We start from the raw sequence: 11,564 nt of genomic DNA on the forward strand, positions 1-11,564 counted from the left end.
CAGAACATGCCAAGCGTAATGGCCCTGAAGGGACCATCGACCAAGGGATCATGCAGTACGCAGGAGCCTAGGAGATGATGCATGTAAGGTTCGCATGACACTCTGTACGGTCCGTTGATGCAATATACGGCGGCCTAGGAGAGGCTGTTTCACGGACACCATGCGCGGTGATGCTCGATAGGCCCGCATCAGATGGCACACGGTGATAGAGCGCGTAACACGATGCACTGAGGTCCGGAGACGTTCAGACTCTGCTACGCAGTACACAGCCCACAGGAGTCGGGACAAGGACGGATGAAGTGGGCAATTAGTAGAGAATGAACATTTTTGTATTTTTAAGAGAATCGGAGTTCGAAGGTTCGAAGGCAAACTTGCTCTTGAACACTCCTTGCGGACGAAGAAATAAAATCTGATGATAATGTTTTTAAAACCAGGACGAATTTCACGCCTTCCACCTTCAAGCTGGCGTCCTCCGCCAAGGTGGGGTTTTTGGATGCGCCCTTGTATCCCAAACCCAGTGAATACGTACGGGACCCCTCGGCCAAGTCATACTGAAATTAATAAAACATACTGCCCCGGACGCATCCCGTAAGTCCCGTAAGATCCGTTTCGTTGGGCGCCCAGGTTTCCGGGTGGGGAGGGGAGGGGGCGCACAATATAGGAAGATTTCTGGATGATCGGATCAAGACGCTACATGGGCTGTGAGCGTGAAAGGTCGAATACAAGGGTTGACCATTCGGCTGTCGAAAATTATTCCACGTTCCACGCAAGGCTGCGTTATAAAAAAAAAAATCACAAAACAAAGGTAACATGAAACAGGTGCCTCTCATGTCGCTGCCTACAGGAGATATGAAGGAAAACGAAGCTGGCTTTGCAAAGTTTTAACCACCTCAAGGTGTCAGTAGCTCACTGGTATGTAACTCGGCACAGGTTAGGATAGGGGCAGGAACGTGTCAAGGCAGGTTGTGTGGAGAGATGGTACTAAATTAGAACGCAATTATTTCACTGAATCACGGCCACGAATACCAATTCCGGTTCTACAACAATGCTCTTGTTCATGATACGCAAGTGAAAGGCAAAATACGATTATAATCATGTTTTTGGGGCGTATCAAACGTGATTTTTAAATAAGAATTTAATTTAGTGCTGCCATTCTTTTATCCCAAACTATTTCTCCAAGCTGAAGTTGTTCAAAATAACAAAAAATTAAAATTGGAATTACAGGTTGACTTATGTTATGAAAATTTGCATCAATTATGTACAAAAAGCCTCTAAAAAGGACTTTAGGCATGGACTTGGATCGACAACAAATCTCTGCACCAGGACGACGCCATCTTAATTCGTGGCGGGGCTGGGCGTCAGAAAAGTGCGTGATAATGCATTGGTGATCGTTAAGCATGTCAATGGATCCTGGATCAATAATCACCCAGGTCAGCAGAGAAGAGGACCGTCTACATGTTCAACCAGATAATGGTACAATGAGCACAAATATGCTTTTCTCTGTTTGCGGCGTTTGTGGCGTGGTTTTAGCATCGGGCTGGTGACTTGCACATGGTTGTATTATCATTTTGTTTCGTTTCGCTTCCCGTCTCCCATTTGGTTGTTTTGTTTCTTTCTTCTGATCATGTTAAGAAAGCACCATTTTTTATTAAGCTTTTGCAGACAGTTGAGCATATTTCAACATGCTTTGTATGTGTTTGTAAACACCAGACCTGACAATGGTTTTGCATGATGGATTTTGATTGTATTCAAGGGAAAATACAGTTTATCATATAGCTCTGTATATATTCAGTGATGCTATGATGCAATTATAATTTTTGGCTATTGTTGTATGGACAGGCATATTATTTATATTATCATTATGAAGGTAATGGCATATCCACTCTGACCGGACCTGCAAAATATGCATCCTATTCTTATCTAAAATTTCATTGAAATAAGATTTAATAATGAGTTTGATGCTGCAAAGGTGTTGTTCATGCATGAGTGGTTTGCCAATTAATTTCAATACTGACTTGGCCCGAGGTTGTACACAGGGAAGCATGAGGCTCAGTACACCAGTGTTGAAAAGGTATCTGGCACTACCAATGTATTTTTTGCAGATTGGATTCTTATTAAAAGCATAGCATGCTCCTGTTTCAACTTTTGCCTTGCCTATGGCCTGCATGATTGGTTTAGGTTCAAAGCACATGTGAAGTGGTGTGACATATTTATGCTGAACCCATCATCAGTTATGCCACCCAGTTCGGCTCATAATATTGCCTCTATCCTTTTGCGGGGGTGGACTGCTGATGGCTTCACATGTCACTCAGTACTTCATTCTTAGTCTTACAACCAGTGCAGCTAGGCGAGATGAGAAAATGCATGTTGAATCAAACAGGTGTAGCATAGACATGCATCAAAAATTTTCATCTGACCTTTATGGAGGCCTAAAGGGTGTGTGGTCACTGCTTATAGTGCATGAAGAGTCAGTGTTTCAGGGAACTGTGTTGTCTTAAAAGTAATATCAATCAAAGATGATGTTCAGACATTTTTAACAAAATTGAGTTGTAAATTCAGCTCAGTTTGTCCTGACTATAATTCAGGGCATATAACATAGATAATGACCAGCCCGACAGTTTCTGTATATACAAGAGGCAGTTAGAGCTCAGTATTATTTATTGATTACCATTGATTCTATTTCATTTGTCATGTGTCATTTGTTTCAATTGGTATGTGTTTATAAAGTATCAGTTATTTATTGAATGAAGTGTTCCACAGTTGGATGGGGTTTTGAACTGAAAAAGCTGTCTTGAAAATCATTTGGTGCAATTTATCATACTGCCCCTTTTTAAGACCTAAGCCCCTTTAGTTTCTTAGCTATATGCCTTTGAAGATGTGTGAACTATTTCATGGAGACTATTTCAAGGTCACCCAGGCATCCATGGCATTACAGCGTACCAATATTCGGCCACTTGAGTGGCAGGAATGTCAATATTTTTCATGCTATAAGACCCTGGCTTGGGGCTCACCACCATGTGGTTCCTCCCCTTGCTCAAAATCACCCAATCAGCATCAAACTAAGCATCTGTCGAACCAATGTCTATGTGCCTCCAGCTTGGCAAATAGGCTCAGTAGGTTAGATGCCTGGGTCAAGGTCAAAGGGCAACAGATTGGCATCAATGAATTGTATGGGGGGCATGCCAGAGATCCAGGATTTTGGTGACACAATTTGTATGTACATCCTGAATTCCCTGCTGGCTGAATTTTGGAGCCCTGCAGCACCACATCATTCAGATCATGCCATTCCATTAGCCATGCGGCAATAAAGGCCAAGAGCAAATATAATTTTATGTTCATATCTGGCATTCATGAGCACAATTTCTAGATATAATGGCTGTCAATTGGCCCTCAGTGTTGTACAAGGTGACAGTGATAGGATATGATGACGTCATCGGACAGTGATGTTTGATGACCTTAGCAGGAGTGCTGTACAGCAGAGCATATGTACTAAACAGAGAAATTGTGTTGTTGAGAGCAGGTCTTTCCCACTTCAAAGTATACCAGTAATTATAAGTCAGCTATTTTATCATCACCTCTGATGAATGCTTTAATGTCTTCAAATGTGGAACATTCCTGTAATAGGGCAAAGCAGACTGCTTTGTCGGGGGGGACATTCACAGGGAAATTTTTACTGCAGGATGCACAGTTGGGTTTGGGTAGTCCATAATAGTTATGTTTGATTTTTGGCAAATACTGTTCCTATATGCTATAATGCTGATATAAACATTTTTGCTACCAGTGTTTTTTTAAGGGAAGTATGGGGGTGTTTTGCTGTCACCAAGATTCATGTCTGTAGCTAATTGCAGCTTGTTTTTATAACAACCATCGGAGGGTGTTTAGTAGACACTGATTGCATAACTGCAACATTTGTGGTAAGGTCTGGGGACCACTTGTCCCCCCAATTTGCCAGCCATATGGCATTCACAATGTACAGATGGCCGGCACTCCACCCTGTGCGTGGCCGAGCAGCCCTGCTGCCGGGCGTGTGACGAGGCCGGCGCTGTCCCGGCCTGGCAGGTCAGCCGCCGGACGCCCGGGTGAGCAAGCCGCGCAGCCTGCTGCGCTCGCTGCTGTGCTGCCTGGGCCGCGGCCATGGCTCCCGCTCGCCGTCGCCGACGCCCGTGCCGGAGGAGAACGGCCACCTGGCGGCCAGCGGGCCGCCGGCGCAGGGCTTCCTGCTGCCGCCCGTCCGCCACCAGGACATGGGCAAGGTCTGCCTGGTGGTGGACCTCGACGAGACGCTCGTCCACAGCTCGTTCAAGGTCAGGCGCGTGGCCGGCGGCAGGGCGGGTGGCGCCGCGCGGTGTCGTGCCGGGTGGCGGGCGCCTGAAGCGAAGCACGCGCGGGGCGCCCTGTTTGGGCGCGTTGAGTCATTCTGGGCTGTCACGTGTTCAGATGGCGGTGTGACGGATCTGTGTGGATCGTTGTGAGAGATGGCCTGGTTTCGGGGCTGTTGTGCCGTCGTCTGTGCTTCTCGGTGGCATTGCCCATTGGGATGAGAGCTGTGGCCTGCCAGTTAGCAGACGCCGCACACCGTTGTAGAGGTCATGCGAAGATCACTATCGTCTGCTGTAATATGCGCTTCGTGTTTCCCAGGCTTTCACCGTGGAGCCGTCAACGTGATAACGATCTCATTAGCTGTGTCTGTTTCCTGTGCCAGCAGGATTTCCGACCATTTTCGGGAACATGCCGAATGCCTCTCGTCTGTTGCAACGTGTCCGTATATTGTTCCGCTTCTTCGCTCTCGTCCGTCCATGATTGGTCCGCTGTCCGGTACCGAACGCTGGACTGGGCCGCATGTGGCTTCGGTGGCATAGGGCGCCGTGCTGAACCTGTCTGGCTACCATAAACCGGTACCAACCATCTGGGAGGGGAGGGGAAGGGTAGAAGGGTGAGACCGCGACCAATGGATCATGGGATACGAGTGTTGGCGGTTAGTCTGCGACCATTTCAGTTAGCTGTGGTATCAGAAACAGAAATGCGGTTAAGTAAGGCTTCGAGGAAGCCCCGCCCGCCGGAGTCGATTCAGACGACTGCGTGGGGTTCGGGAGAAAGTCCCGTAAAGGTCACCACCGTTTGTTGCACTGCAAAAAACTCAAGACCGCGCCGTCTCGTCGGAAATGGGATAACTTGGAGCGAGCCAAGTCGCCCGACGAAATGGCATCTGCGCAATTGAATATGCTCCATGATTCTGTCCAACCGGATGTTTTTGTTTTGTCATCAGCTGCTCACGAACAGAATCAGCTGGGTCGATGAGAAATTCCTGTTCGCCTTGAATGGAGATAGAACGGTGAACGTGCCTGGCATTACAGGGGCGTGGTAGGCAAACACGTTCACTTTTTTATCCTTACGAGCTTATTGGTACAGCTGAACGGACATTGGCAAGTACACCGTCTACACGTCCCCTGCCCCTTCCTGCCAGAGACTTACTCAGCCCTGGTGAGCGGGGTGGACTAAAAGTGGCAGTGCTATTGGGGTAGCACGTGAAGCAATGAACTTAAAACGATAAGGCCACAGCTCGGCTTATCGCCGCCGAGTTCGCTCAGGTCACGACGAGAATAAGTGACTGCCGAATACGTCTCGGCCACATGCACCCGACACACGGCTACCTGTGTACTAGAGAGCGGCCATGTTGCCCTCGCTGCAGTTTATCACTCGCCCTTCACCACACTGTTTGCACGCGCTCAAGGGTTTATCGAGGAACGCCTTTTCATCTCGGTCGAAGCACTCCGTATCTTGCCGGTGCAGATGTGTTGGACAACGACCCTTACCTGCTGGCTACGGGTCAGCTTTTTATTTCTAGCTGGCATAAGATTTTCAGCCATCTACACATCGTTTTAGTCACTTTCGCTTATGGGCGCAAAATAACCATCACAGTTGGTGCACCCCAAAACCCCAATCATTATCACGCTATTTCGGCCCTTCTGCAGCATTTGAGTAGCAGTGGGAATGTCTAGTTTTTGTGTTTTGCATGGTTGTGTCAGACGCCAGCCATTGGTAGTGAAACAATTGGGAGTTAAGTGGAGATTTGCTTAAATACATCTTTTATGCTTTTTGTTTTATGGTTTAAGGTTTATGCAGCACTTTGTCATTGAAATACGTAGACAGTTGCGGTGTCTCCCAATTCGTATGGCTTCTCCGTTTCTGTCGATCGGTACCGCAGTTGGTGATGCTTCCGAAAATGTCAGCACGCTGTTGCCACCCTCAAATATGGGCCTCGTGAGGCCATAGCGCTACGACGAAGTGGATTGAATGAAATAATGAAAAGCTGATAGCGGCTCTTATGAAGCACACCGTACAAAATTAAAATTGCAATTTGACCACGAAAATTTTTGCACGGAAGGAGACACCTCAGGCATGGACAATTTTAGACCCGACCCGTTAAAGCACCTGCCTGTCGCCTGCTGGCGGTTGACGACGGGACCTGGCGTGCGGGGCGCTCCTGGGGCGTTGGCTCCGCAGCCGGAGCCAACGCCGCCCGCCGCGACCCGCACGGGACGCGGCGGGCGGCACGGCCTCTGAGTGGTGTCCATCAGCTGTGTGGCAGCCACTGTGACAGCCGGCGCTGACCCCGGCCGGGCCCCCGGCCTCTGATGTGGTGTCCAGTCATTTGTGTGGCAGCCACTGTGACGGCCGGCGCTGACACTGGTCGGTCCCCCGGCTTCTGTGTGATGTCCAGTCAGCGGTGTGGCAGCCACTGTGACGGCCGGCGCTGACCCCAGCCGGGCCCCCGGCCTCTGTGTGGTGCTCAGTCAGCGGTGTGGCAGCCACTGTGACGGCCGACGCTGACCCCGGCCGGTCCCCCGGCCTCTGTGGTGCTCAGTCAGCGGTGTAGCAGCCGGCGCTGACCCCGGCCGGTCCCCCGGCCTCTGTGTGGTGCTCAGTCAGCGGTGTGGCAGCCACTGTGACGGCCGGCGCTGACCATAGCCCGCCCGCCCCGTCGCAGCCCATAAACAACGCCGACTTCATCGTGCCGGTGGAGATCGACGGCACCGTCCACCAGGTGTACGTGCTGAAGCGGCCGCACGTAGACGACTTCCTGCAGAAGGTGGGCGACATGTTCGAGTGTGTCCTCTTCACCGCCAGCCTAGCCAAGGTGAGCAGCGCCGCGGCGCCGGGGCAGGCCTGATGCAGGCCGGCCGGCTCAGGGTTGTACTGGACATGAGGTGGTGCTCTTTGTTTGGGAAGGGGTCTGGTCGAGGCTGGTTCGGAACCGTCAAATGCCTGTGCCTGCGTGGCGTCTGATGCAGTGGTGCGATGTGATGTGATTTGATGGCGGGTGAGGTGTTACGGCGCGTGCAGTGAGCGACAAAACGCGCCAGCTCGACGCGGAGTCTGGCCTTTATGGCCGCTGTTAAGATTGTGCCAGGTATTACGGCTGAACGCTGCTGGCCGTTCACGATGTATGAGGCGTGTAGGAAGTATGGTGTCCGATATGAACCCGATGTGCGGAGGCGCTGGCTGATCAGCCTGACGACTGCAGTGGGGTGTGAGCTGCCGGTCACTGATCTGCTGTACAAGTGGGGCTGGCTTGGCCGGACCCGCCCCGCAGCGCGCTGCCCCGTGGTGCCGACGGGCTTCCCGAGCGAGCCACGTTCTGACCTGACCCACCCGCCCCGCAGTACGCTGACCCGGTGGCCGACCTGCTGGACAAGTGGGGCGTGTTCCGGGCGCGGCTGTTCCGCGAGTCGTGCGTGTTCTACCGCGGCAACTACGTCAAGGACCTGGAGCGGCTGGGCCGCGACCTGCGCCGGGTGGTCATCGTCGACAACTCGCCCGCCTCCTACATCTTCCACCCGGAGAACGCGGTAGGTCCGCCGCCCGGCCGACTCGACTGCCGCCGGTCGGTCTCGACTGCCGCCGTCCGATGCAGCCGCGGCCCGGTGACGGATACTGTCCGGCGCGGCGGGCGCCACGTCAGCCTGGTTCCCTGCAGTCGCCGTCCCTGTACCGGTGGGGAACTGGATGGCCGGTGCCGTGCCGTCCGCGCTTCGGCGCCGGCGCCTGCAGGCGCGTGTCGTCCGCCCTGTGGTGTGCGCATGACCCCACGTGACCTGCGCGCCGTTTCAGCCTCCCTCCCGGCCCGCTCCCGTCTCCCGACCCTCCTGCTGTCCGGCATCCTCTCTCGACCGGCGTCCCGCTGCCGTCCGTCCGTCGGCCACGTCCGGCCATGTGGGCGCCGCAGGTGGCGCCGCCTGTCGGACAACCTCCGACGGTGAGTCGGTGGCGGCTGTTGTTAGGCCCGGCAGCCGGCTGTCGTCCTGCTCTCGCGACGTGGATTGTGTCGCCGCTGAGCACAGATCCATGGGGCAGAAGTTTGCCGTGTACAAACGCGCGTGGGCGGAACCCGGGAATGGTAACTGACTTACGGATGGTGTGGTGTGCTGTGGGAGAGTCGTGGTCCCACGGCACGTGCAAGTGACATGTTGGTGTGCGTTTGGAATCTGAAATCACCATAGCATGTGTCGAGTCACGGTTACCGCTGTAAAAATGCACCCATAGTATGTTGTGCTCCCTGCCCGACTGTCCTCGGCTGGCGCCAGTGAAGACTCTGTAGCGAGCAGTGAGCCGCTGTCCATGTTCGCCTCCGCCTGACGCCGACCGCTGCCCGCCAGGTGGCGTGCAAGTCGTGGTTCGACGACATGAGCGACACGGAGCTGCTGGACCGGCTGCCGCTACTCGAGGCGCTCAGCCGGGTGGACGACGTGTACACGGTGCTGGGCCGGGAGGAACCGGGCGCGCCGCCCACTGACGCGCCGCCGCCGCCCGGTCAGCCCTCCTAGTCGGTCGCCGCCGCCGCCACCGCCGTCCTGTGCCATCGGCGCGCTGCTGCCGCCGTCGCTGCCGCCGCCGCCGCCGCCGCCGCCGCCGCGTGCCTTAGCGCCGGGACCGCCGGCGCCCCGCCCGGGACGTTTTACATGCGGAGGGGCCGCCGGGCGCCACCGAGTACGGGTCCGTGGCTCGTAGCCATAGCCGGGGAGCGGCTCTGCTCCCGCCCGCTGACAATAGCGCCGCGCGAGGCACCGTTTTTAGTGCGAATGTGATACTGTTAGTACCTCGAGACGTGATGGCGGAACGGGGCGGCCGGGCCGCGCGACGCCGGGCCGCCCCGGCCGGCGCGGCGCCTCTGTGCCAAGGGTTGCTGCATTTATACGAGGAGAGGAGCGACTGGGAGCGTGTGCCGCTGGCTGGCTGGCTACTAACTGTGATGCGGGCGGGCCCGCGGCCTGCCCGGTGAGTCGAGCCCCATCCATACCACTGAATACTCGGTCCGCCGCCCAAGGCACGACTGTTATCGACTGGAAATTTTATTCACCCTGTTGGCGTTGGCAAATTTTGTATGGGAGCGCGCGGACGTTGTTGACGGCAGGCGCTGCTGTTGTTGATGCTGTTGCGCCGACTCGTTTTTGAGACCGGCGCCGCTGGACGCGGTCCGTCGCCCGCGGCAGGCTGGGAGAGAAGCGTGCTATTTTATGCGCAACTGGTTTTTGACTGTGCCTGATGGCGCGGCCTACCGGTGTTGTTTGACCATCATCTGACCCCGTGTGTAGTGTCGTCTGACCTGATCGTGCAGGTCCCGGTAACAGTGACCTGAATGTGGCCTTCCATTGTAAATATATCCCATCAGGAGTACAAAGCCCTCGGCGGAGTTTTTGTGACGGACACTAGTGGCAGCGTGCCTCGGAGCTGGCAGGCGGAGCCTGGTCGGCACACACCGTCTTCTGTTCCGGGCAGATCGGTCGGGTGTCCTCCAGGTTGGTCGGCTCGAGGAAGTCTGTCTCGCAGGCGGGGTCCGCTTTCGGCAAACTCTTGCCGGTGGCCTCCAGGGCCGACTCCTCGAACCTCAGCTTCCTTTCGCCGCCAAGGGATGGCGGGATGAAGGCGAACTGGTCAGTACCGCGGCACGTCCGGCTCTCGGCCACGGCCTTGACCTCTTCCATGCCCCCGGCGCAGAGCCGGCCGTCCGCCTCCGGCTCCGGCGGTGGGTCAACAGGTGCTTCCACAGGCTCGCAGCAGCTCTTGTTGGCCACGTCCAGAATGTCGAGTACGCTGGGGTCGGGCGGGTTTTTGGACTGGGCCACGGCGTATAGCGTCTTGAACTGCTTGTAGTCGCATACCCCCATGCCGCACAGCAGCTCCATCAGGAACGCCTCGCTTCGCGGCTGAAGGCGCAACGCAATTATCGTGTTAGTGATAAAGTATGAAGGAAAGACCAGATGCTAACTAATAAAGAGCTCAGAGCTACCGAAATCTGAAATTCGCCAATTGCAATTGTTATCACGCTACACAGAACAAACACTTGTGAACCCTGGGCAGGGACTAAAACTGCGGTGAAGTGAAGGCGCTGGTGGAGTGAGGGCCCTAACTAAGTAAAGACAAGACGTTCTGGCCGCCCTGGTTGTCGTCACATGGCCCCTGCGGCAACCTCACTTCGTCCGTCTCCTCCCTCACCCTCTGACGGTGCCCGTAGCCACCACCTCCACCTCCTCTGACCTTGGTGAGCTCTGTTTCGCGCAGGCCGGCCTCGATGAAGGGCGTGGGGCGGACCACGTCCACCACGCGGTCGCGGCGGGGCCCGGCGTCGACCTGCGGCGGCTCGCCGGGCGCCTGGCCCCAGCGCCGGTCCACGCGCCAGTCGGCCGGCGGCGCGCGCAGCTGGCATCCGCTCGTCGTCTGGCACTCAGTCACCGGCCGACACTCGTTACGCAGCACTGCCAGTCACGTGACTAGTGAGACGTCGCCATCGGCTGCGTGCCGTCGAAGCAACGGCCTTCCTGGATGCTTTATGGAATGAGGTGTAGCGTTTGCTTAAGTTTTGGGAGAGTTTAAGTATTCCCTGGCTAACAATTTATATCAAGAGACAAATACATAAAATGTGAGTTTTTTACATAACACAGCATAAAGCCAGCACAAGATAAGCCAAAAACGGTAAAAGAACACAACGAGATAGTCTGGTGACACGTACCATGAAAGGCGCGAGCATCTAAACATTGAACATGACAATCCACGCGCATCCTTAGATTCATCTTGTCGCTCTGGAAGCCCCCAGCTTTCCCTTCAGATCCACCTCATCTAGTACTCACACTCCAGATGTCCGAGGGTGAGGCGGTCCTTCCAGTTGAGCGTGGCCACGAACAAGGCGTAAATGACCAGCTGGCGCGGCCCCTGTGCCAGGTTGAGCCGCTCCACCAGGTGGCGCAGCTCGGCGGTGGAGAGTGGCACACACATCTCACAGCAGGCGGCCAACACGGACTCCAGCGGTAGGTGTTTGGTGCCCAGCTGGATAGGGGGGGAGGGGCGGGAAAGGTCGGACCGGTCAGACACCGCGCCAACGCGACGACTGTCTGGAGCTGAGGCGCGGGTTCTAGGCACGGTGCCCCGAGAACAAGCTCCAGAGGATCTTTCTGTGCCACTTGGGCGCAGCACTTGTAAGCATGCGAAAAGATGAAGACCTTGCCGTCTCAGACGAATACTCAATCGGAGACAAAGATGCAGAGCCATCGCCGTACGTGATGAACCGT

The 11,564-nt window shown here is 54.9% G+C and overlaps 3 protein-coding genes across 3 annotated transcripts in view; 1 reads left to right on the top strand and 2 right to left on the bottom strand.

Moving 5' to 3' along the window:
• Positions 1-1,331: 1,331 nt before the first annotated feature.
• On the top strand, positions 1,332-8,848 carry LOC119098800 (carboxy-terminal domain RNA polymerase II polypeptide A small phosphatase 1). The gene is made up of 5 exons (XM_037221842.1): positions 1,332-1,473; positions 4,060-4,304; positions 6,989-7,138; positions 7,665-7,850; positions 8,658-8,848. The coding sequence occupies exons 1-5, from the start codon at positions 1,398-1,400 to the stop codon at positions 8,823-8,825; spliced, it is 825 nt and encodes a 274-aa protein (XP_037077737.1). The 5' UTR covers positions 1,332-1,397; the 3' UTR covers positions 8,826-8,848.
• Positions 8,849-8,914: 66 nt separating this feature from the next.
• On the bottom strand, positions 8,915-10,649 carry LOC119098801 (uncharacterized). Its single transcript, XM_037221843.1, has 2 exons — positions 10,537-10,649; positions 8,915-10,205 (listed from the first exon to the last, which is right to left on the bottom strand). Exon 2 carries the CDS (start codon positions 10,182-10,184, stop codon positions 9,708-9,710), a length of 477 nt encoding a protein of 158 aa, XP_037077738.1. The 5' UTR covers positions 10,185-10,205; positions 10,537-10,649; the 3' UTR covers positions 8,915-9,707.
• Positions 10,650-11,115: 466 nt separating this feature from the next.
• The window catches only part of LOC119098129 (EF-hand domain-containing family member B), a 6,199-nt gene continuing 5,750 nt past the window's right edge, over positions 11,116-11,564 (bottom strand). Inside the window, exon 8 of the mRNA XM_037221058.1 lies at positions 11,116-11,322. Coding sequence (XP_037076953.1) covers positions 11,116-11,322 — 207 coding nt within the window. The remainder of the gene's footprint in view (positions 11,323-11,564) is intronic.

This window comes from Pollicipes pollicipes, unplaced genomic scaffold, assembly GCF_011947565.3.
Source record: "Pollicipes pollicipes isolate AB1234 unplaced genomic scaffold, Ppol_2.1 Scaffold_4740;HRSCAF=5597_pilon_pilon_pilon, whole genome shotgun sequence".
In the NCBI taxonomy this organism is placed as follows: Eukaryota; Metazoa; Arthropoda; class Thecostraca; order Pollicipedomorpha; family Pollicipedidae; genus Pollicipes; species Pollicipes pollicipes.